General features: G+C 38.0%; 1 protein-coding gene across 1 annotated transcript; it reads right to left on the bottom strand.

Moving 5' to 3' along the window:
• Positions 1-296: 296 nt before the first annotated feature.
• Positions 297-728, bottom strand: LOC107018549. Its single transcript, XM_015219059.1, has one exon. It carries the CDS (start codon positions 726-728, stop codon positions 297-299), a length of 432 nt encoding a protein of 143 aa, XP_015074545.1.
• Between the last annotated feature and the right edge of the window lie 8,556 nt (positions 729-9,284).

Below are 9,284 nucleotides of genomic sequence, written 5' to 3'. Positions count from 1 at the left end.
TTAGGAAAATAAATCTTGAGCGGTTCGTACTCTTCATCAACATGATTTTCTACAATGTGATCAGCCAAGGCTTGTGCTTTTATCGCATTCTGGGTCACAAACACAAAATCAAATTCACTCAAAAGCATTAGTGATTTAGCCAACTTTCTTGTCGGTATTTCTTTCTGGAGATTATAATTCAACTGATCCATCCTAGAAATGCAGTATGTGGTATAAGAAGAAAAATAATGTCTCAGCTTCTGAGCAATCCAAGTCTAAGCACAACAAATTCTCTCTAAAAAAGTATAACGAGCCTCTTATGGAGTGAATTTCTTGATCAAATAACAAATAGCTCGCTCTTTCTTCCCTGTCTCGGCGTATTGACCAAGCACACACCCAAATGTGTTATCTGATATAGACAAATATAGCAATAATGGACTCCGCAGAGGAACCAACATTGCCGGATTAGACAAATAATTCTTGATGGCATCGAAAGCAGTCTGACATTCTTGGTTGAACTTTATCAAAGCATTCTTCTTCAGTAACTTGAAAATAGGCCTACACACCACGGTGCATTGAGTTGTGAACCGACTAATGTAGTTCAACCTTCCAAAGAAACTCATCACTTCCTTATTTGTACTTGCAGGCGATAATTGCTTAATTGCCTTGATCTTGAAACGGTCCAGTTCGATGCCTCTTAAGTTGACTATAAACCCCAGCAACTTGTCTGTTGGCATCCCAAAGCACATTTGGCGGATTTAACTTCAAAATGTACCAACGCCGATGATCAAAGAACTTTCTTAAATGAGTCACGTGAGTCGAACTCTCGCGGGACTTGATTATGACGTCATCTATGTATACTTCAATCTCTTTGTGAAACATATCATAAAATATTGTCGCCATAGCCCTTATATAAGTAGCACCAACATTTTTTAGACTAAATTACATCACCCTATAATGATATACACCCTAAGGTGTAATAAAAGTTGCCTTTTCTACATCTTTTTCATCCATCTAGATTTGGTGATAACCCGCGTAACAATCCACAAACGACTGCATTTCATGCTTAGCATAGTTGTCAATTAGAATGTGAATGTTCGGCAACGGAAAATTATCTTTTGGGCTTGCTTTGTTGAGGTCTCTGTAATCGACACAAATTTCAGATCTTCCCATCTTTCTTGGCAATCGGAATGACATTAGCTAAATAGGTCGCGTACTAAATCACTTCCACAAATTGAGACTCGATTTGTTTGGTAATCTCTTCTTTAATCTTCCAACTCAACTCGGGCTTGAACTTCTGAGCCTTTTTATTTTACCGAACTGAAACCTATATTAATCGGCAATTTATAGGACACCACATTTGTACTCACCCCTAGAATATCGTTGTAAACCCAGACAAATATATCAATGTATTCACAAATAAAATGAGTCAGGTCCTTTGTTTGAGATTCTGGCAGATGAACACTGATTTTGACTTCTTTAACACACTCCTCATCTCAAAAATTCATAGTTTCTTCCAAATTCGGCTTATGTTGACTCTCAAACTGCCAAAATTCCTCAGCGACTTATTTTGGTACCTCATTTTCATCCTCATATTCTTCACATTCGTCATCACCTATCTCATTTTGTTCGTTTGGCTCGTGACATAACATGACATTGGCAGGTCTTAAGTTAATAATACTGAAATCATAAACACACAGAGTTAGGAAAGTAAAATATAGTAAATAACCAAATAAACAAGTTTTCAATAAAAAAGACTTTTATTTAAATTGAAAAACAATTCAAATTTGTCCATTCCGAAAGGCCATGTTGGTTTTTTAAACATTACGAGGGAATTTCAAAATTCAACAATTAAAGAAATTGTAAAATGGTGGGTCTCCAGTCTCTTCTAGACTACCATTGATTTTGAAAACAGGCATAAACAATGTCCTTTTTACCAAGATGTTTGGGGAATCAATATTGGAGTTGAGTTCCGGTTCTGTAGTTGCTCCTTAGTCTCATCATCATGGATACTAGATGTCTCAAGTTGTCCTCTATGAAAAAATCAATTTCTTAAAAAAGGCCCAGAATCCTTCCTAAAGGCCATCACGATCTGCATGCTCTCGAACTTGAAATTATTGGTATAACAGAGGATTGGCCTGGACAATGCTTGATTACAACTCTTGTTCTTCATTTCCACTTTATCAGTTGTAAAGACGTACACCAAACCGAACCTTTCACCTTTAGATAGAACTTGAATAGGCTCGATAATTTTTTGAAATTCCTTCCTTCCCAATCCATAACCTGTCTTGAATCCATTCTGGAGAATAACTGTAATGAACATATTATATATAGAGGGCATAGGGGGCTATGGAGCCAAATCATCACACGTTGAATTTACCAGCTCCATCATGTAAAAATCTCTGCCTCGAGAGAATTTATCAATGATCGGCACATGCCCACTAGAGTGGCTGCTTTAACCATGATTAACCAATTCTCGATCCTTCCAGACAAACTTCATTAACTGGTGAAGGGTAGAAGGCACACTCCCAACCGTGTTGATGAATGACATTCCCAATAGAATGTTGTAGCTAGTGTTGATGTCCAACACTTGAAACTCCACATTGAACTCGGAAGTACCCATATGAATGATAAAGTTCACGTCCCCCCAGTGTGTGTCTTTTCACCTCATCGAAGGCATCACATTGACTTGGTTCTGTTGAAGCTTCCCCAAGTTAATTTTAGATGCCTTAGAGTCGATAGTGAGAAAGTATTGAGACCGGATTCCTTATCAACCAAGACACGGTTTATGACCCTTTCTTAACATACAATGGTGACATGCAAGGATTCGTTTTGCATCCTCCCTTTAAAGGGAAACTCTTCATCACAAAAGTTTATTCGAGGTCCTCAAATAACTTGGTGGATCATGGCCGCTACATTGTCAGTTCTTGTGCCTAGAGGCACATACATGTCATAAAGAGCCTTCATCAGGGCTTGTATATCTAGCTGTAAACTCATTAGAGCCCACACAGAAATCCTAGTGGGGTCTTCTCCGAGATTCTTCAGCTTCAGTCTCACTTATCGGCCTCTTTGCTTGGTCTTTCATTGGTCCCCCATGAACCAACTCTTCTAGCGTATAACATCTACCATACCTAGTCATACCTTGAGCAGAAGCGATTTCAATCACTAACCTTGACCGGGTACGAGTTTCTACTGGCACGAAGGCAACATCATTCTCGAGTGACAGAATCACAAACTCGTTCTTCTCTTTGATGCTCAACGAGGCTACAACCTTTTCCAGTTTGTAATAGGTCATTAGAACTATCACGTTTGTCACGTACCAATCGTCATCAACCTCTATCATATTGAAAGTGACGCCCGAATGATTTGGCAAAGGATTACTGTTGACATTGGGTGCGACCGTCTGGAGGGAGACCACCTTCTGTTGATCAAATCCTGTATTTTATGCTAGAGGTTAATACAATCCTCAATATAATGTCTAATGTTGTTGGAGTGATATGCACACTTCTGATCAGGTTTGGAAAATCTGGTGCTAGTGCCCACCGGCTTGGGCCTGGATGGATATTTTCAGCTGTAGTTAAATGCTCAAACAACTTTGTTTTGATTTCGATGAGTGGAATGAAAAATCTACCATATTTTTCTCAAATATAGGATGAGGGGGATCATAGTATCCTTGCTTATGAGGAGTTATCTGATGATAATTTTGGATGTTAGGACGGAGATGTTGATATCTAGGATAGGGATTAGTTTTGTAATTTGGTGATGGAGCTTAGTAGTTCGAGGGGGGTATTTTGGTAAACTGGAGTTAGATCTAGATGTTCTGGGGAGGCGCTCGATAACTTGACTGCACATTGGCATAGTTCGAAGCGATACGTTGGTAATGATGAGATGGGGTTTGGTAAGTTGGAGGGGGATTTCTGTAAATAGGGGTGAAGTTTGATAACTTGGTGGGGAGTATTTTTGTAAGTGGGAGGATGAGCATTTTGATAACTATGGGGAGGGGTATTTTTGTAACTGGGAGAGGGACTATTTTGGTAACTAGGAGAGGGACTAGATTGATAATCAGCTTGTGTATAACAAGCGTGGTACAGACTCTGTGAAGGTCGACAACGACCTTGGTATGATGAGGATCTTCTCGGGGTCTTCATCCACTCAATAGAGAAAACTGATACATCCTCTCTTTCTTTTTTAACAATCCCGAGGATCCGGGCAAAGCAGCAACATGGATAATCTTCCCGATTTTTTAATCCATCTTCGATAGTCTCACCTACCTTTGCTATCTCGGCATACTTTTCCTCAACGAGCAACATGATTATATTGTAATATTCGGGTTCCTACACTCGCACAAACACTTCGACAATTTCCTTCTCAGACTTAGAAGGCCGAACATAGCTTACTTCTTTCGCCATATGTACGAAAACTCTATGTAGCTTTCGTTGGATTTATTCTTCATTTTTTCTAAGGAATAACGATCAGGAACGATCTCCACATTGTAAGTGAATCGTTCAATAAGGTCCTTACCTAGGGCATTCAAACTAAGCCACTTCCTTGTCTCGTAGGATGTAAACAACTCTAGAGCCTCTCTGCTCAGACTTTTTTCAAAAGAGTCGCATCAGTACAACCTCATATCTCTCAACTCCCACGAGCTGTAAAAATAGGCCCTTATATGTCCCAAACCCTATTGCTCCAAAAGTGTTGAATTTTTGCATCTTGAACCCTTCAGTAGGTACAAATTTGGATGAATTCATAGATCCTCATAGTTCAAACTGCCGACCTCATTAATACATTGCAACTCTTTCATCGCCTTTCGGATCTCCTCTTTTATGTCCACCTTCGCAGCCTCTTATTTTGACCTCCACTCTCTTTCCTGCTCTTCATAGTGGTTTTGATCTCAAATCCGTTCACTTCATGCTCATTTGGAAAGGAAATTAAGAAAGTGGTTTTTTGGGTAAAGGTGGGGGCGACGGAGGTATTTGGGGCATTTTTGTTTGGTAGTTTTGAGGGAATATTTTGGGGTTAGTGTGTTTATTTTGGTGATGAATGGATGTTCGGGAATTGAATATTTTTGGGTTTTGTGGGGGTTGAGGGGATTGGTTATTGGCATTTTGAGGTGCAAGTGAATTTGAGGGTTGAGGTTTTGAGGAGGGGGTGGAGTCTTGTAGGATGCTGAGACGTACTGTGGATTTTGCGTGGTTATGTCGATGACTGACGGATTTTGAGCAGGAGTGGAAGGTGGGTTCTGAACCAAATTCTTTATAGATTTCTAGATAGCGTGAAATGGTAACAATAAAACCGGGTGTTCTTAGTACTAACTCGTTGGGATCCGACTAGTTATAGGTGAGGATTGTGTTCCAGCCCAACATGTGCCGAATTTTCCTAATGTCGATCAGATTTCATATTCTTGCCATAAGCTGGGCATATTCCTATATAGTGTCCTCCTTAGTTTGGATGGGAAGGCACACATGTTTTGAGAGTTTTCATTCCCAAAGCGTAAAGTTATTCCCTGATGAGGCTTCAACATCTGTGAAGCCATAAAGTGCTCGTACAAAAGAGCACATGGCAGACCCTTCCTCCCACGCTATGTGTCAGCTCATAAGCCAGGAGAGCGATCCATTTGTCTCCTCCCTTTAAACGTCCTAGAAAAGGGGGCTTGTGGACGATTTCCTTGTTGATATCTTCCTCAGTAGAACCAGATGAGTGTTTTTGGGACCACTATTATCCTCTTCACTGAAGACAGAGCATATCCAACTATAGTCTCGCAATTATGTCCTTGTTGAAAGCTCTTCTTTCCCTCCGCATTATCGATGCTTTTTCCTCATGGAAGTAAATTCCGCCATCTCCTCCGCCAATTCTTTGTCTAGTGTTGTACTTCTGGCTAGCACATTTGTAGTGGCTAAGTCTACTTCTGTTTCTCTCTTTCCTATTTCTTGCATCTTTTGTCAGACCATCTCAAACTTCACCCTCAAATCCTTCCCATATGTCTCGACTTCCTTCCTTTTCACCATCTTAACTACCAAATCATCATTTAGCATCGCAGTGTCAGCTTTGAAGACTATCGTGGAAATTTTAACCTTGAGTCCTGTTTCTCTAAGTTCTCTAATTTCCAGCGTAATCTGTTGCACTTTCCTCTCCAATTTTTCTCTAGTAGGTTCCACCTCGGCGTTCTTACCCTTTTTCATAGTTGTGATTTTACAATTCTGAGATAACAGAGTAATATTTAGGATTAGTATTAGCAACTTACTTTTTGGTTGGGAAATTCATGACTCAAAAAAATTGGTCGAACATCTTGTTATAGTAACTTGGATATATTTTTGGCAATTTTCGAAAAGGATTGGGTTATAAATGACCTCATTCAAAGAAACATATCACAGAAATAGTTAAAGCATACAAGTATATAGGAAATATCATGTCCTAAGAATGCTTATGACCCTTTTTAGCGAAGGGTAGGCCTAACGAATTGAACGATATATATGTCATTTTTAAACCAATTCAGTATCAACGAATATTCATTAATATAAATCAAAATGTATGATAAACATAGTAACAGGGAAATAGGTTCAGAAATAAATTACAAAACAAATTACAAATAGAGCGATCCCGCCGATGGGATAATGATAAACTTCAAGATTGCTCTGATCCTTTGCCAAGTCTGGTCCTTTTAGTGATCTGACATCTTCCCACATGACATCGCCCATAGATGATTCTTTTCAATCAAGCCCATCTTGATGTCTGAACCCCTTTATCGACTGAATCTACTATTCCATGTTATCATCCAACTCTAACATCCATTTTCTAGCTCTCTGTAGCTTTTTTTTAAATTGAGATATGACTTTGGCATCCATAGAATGTCGGAGTTGATACTCCAACTCATTCTTATCTAACCTTTCTTGAAATCGGTTAAGTTGAACTTGATGTCTGGCACCAACATCTGCAATAATGTGAGGAACAGTCAGACTAGGCTCAATAGTTCTCGTGAAGGGTCTTCTTCAACTATTCCATGTAATCCTTAGAACATTCAGAGTGAAACCTATTCGGTACCGCCTCACCTAATACTCTTTGAGACCCCCACAATTTGTATGTATCTTCCGCAAATGCGACGTCCATTTTCGTGATCTGTTTCAAATTTCATCATGTCTGCGATTTGGGGAAGCTCTTGTTTCTCTCCTAGTAGCCTTAGGACTCGACCGGGAGCAGTGCGGTCTAGTTCCTCTTAATCCAGCAAATACCAAGTAAGGAACCTTTTCCGTTCGAACCACCATATCCTTCATCACCACTACACTGTCTATTGACCATTGTACATCCTCTTCTCTTAACCCCTGAAGTCTCAGATACTTGAAGTCTTCTTCTACGGTATTGTTTCAATGATTATGGAACATCCACCAGTCATGACCTTGATGTTCGTCTGACAGTCTTACCGGATGTGGTTCTTACGGATTATGATTTTTGATCAGATGTTGCATCATCCACCATTGAAGTATCAGATTGCATCCTTGAAATAAACGCTCTCCGCAATGATATTTATCTAAAATTCTCTAGATGTCGTCAAAGATCATAGGAACCGAAGTATAGTACTCTATTGACGACTTATAGTCCACTCCGTAGAAGATGGCATGAATGATAATTACTACACTTGGATGACTAGAGTAGTTTCCCTTGCGGAAACACCATTGTTCCAAGTAAGCATATTGGAAAGGCAAGAGGATGTGTCTCCTTCCATTTCTATTTCGAGACGAACTCTTCTTTAAATTTCTCGTAAACCCTTGCACGTCCAATCGATAATATAGCTTTCTAAAGGGAATATTTTTGCCGAGAAGTTTGTCCATCCACTCAGCTTTAACAAGTTAGAGTTTATCTTTGATTTCGGTGAAATTCCATATATTTTTATTTGGAAGATCTGTATCTGGTTGATGTTTCCTCTTGTTGCAATTGGCGATACTCTCATAGCTTATGAGGAATGCTTCAATAGTCGGCATCATTTCCACTTACTCAAACCAGAATACCATGTTTTTATTGTTCCAAAATTTTACCATTGTTCTAATAGGCTCGACAAAGCCTTCATTTCCAACAGCGACGGAGATAACCTATGTGTTTTTGAACTGTCATTCTGAATGTATAGTTCATGAATCTCCACAACACTTTGATATAAGTGTCGGGGACAATCAACATTCTTGTTCTTAGAGGCTCGCGTGTTGGATTAGTACTACAATAAGAGAAAACAAATATTAATTAAACCCCACCAACATAGACAATAAATTTAATAAAACACATATACATCATTCAATTAACATGTACACATGATTGTCTATTTGTTGGCAAATGGGCAAACTAGACACAAGGTGGGCTTCTAATGGGCAAACACGCCATGGGTTTTGGGTCATCTTAGTTCAGATGCTCCTAAATTTTCTCGGCTCTATGCTAGTTGACTAACAGTGGTTTGAAATACCTGGAATCCAAATGGCCAACTTAGGTTGGAATTTACGACAACAATTGGACGAATGACGAACCAATAAATTGTTGATCGTTCATAAAAATGGTTTAGTATAAAAAATTCCTGTTGCAGTTTCGCAAACCGTCCTTTAATATATTATACATATATATCGTAAAATTCCATGAAATTCAATGATAGTTATATAATTTGAACATATTCAATACAGATATATTTTTTAACAATTAATAACAAATAGTCAAATAATCAAATCTCATCGTTAGAACTTTACTAAATCTCCAGTTGAGTCGCAATTTCTGTTTTACGAAAAAATATAATAAAAAAAGAATGACTAAGTTCCAAAAAATCAATTAATCTTATGATTTAAGATAAATCAATTTTCCAAATAACAGAGTCGCCACTTGATTTTTAGTTAAAAAAATGACGAAAAACTTATAATTATTTTCGAAAGATTTACACAAATAAAATCAATTAAAAATGGTTCGAAGTTCAAATGTACATTCCGAGAAGGTGTTAGGTCCTCAGTATGCCCGCTAACTCGTGATTGACCGGCAATTTGACTAAAACACTTTTCAAATATTTTTCAATATTTTTCTAAGTTAAGTAAATTCAAATTTTTTTTATTTACTCACTGTCAATTCATTTTTAATTAATTATTTTTAAAGGTAAAGTAACTATATAAAGGGATAAACTTAAGTGTTGACAAAGACTGGAAAGTAAAATAAAGACCAAGTAAAATTTATATGCATACGTATATGTACATGAATTTTGAATATATAGAAAAATAAGAGGAATGACTATCATCGGGAATTAATTAAATAAAACCAAGGTCATATATATTGTTAGTTAAATATAATGA

The sequence above is a fragment of the Solanum pennellii genome, chromosome 1, assembly GCF_001406875.1.
Source record: "Solanum pennellii chromosome 1, SPENNV200".
NCBI lineage: Eukaryota > Viridiplantae > Streptophyta > Magnoliopsida > Solanales > Solanaceae > Solanum > Solanum pennellii.
This window is presented reverse-complemented; position numbering and strand designations above follow the sequence as displayed.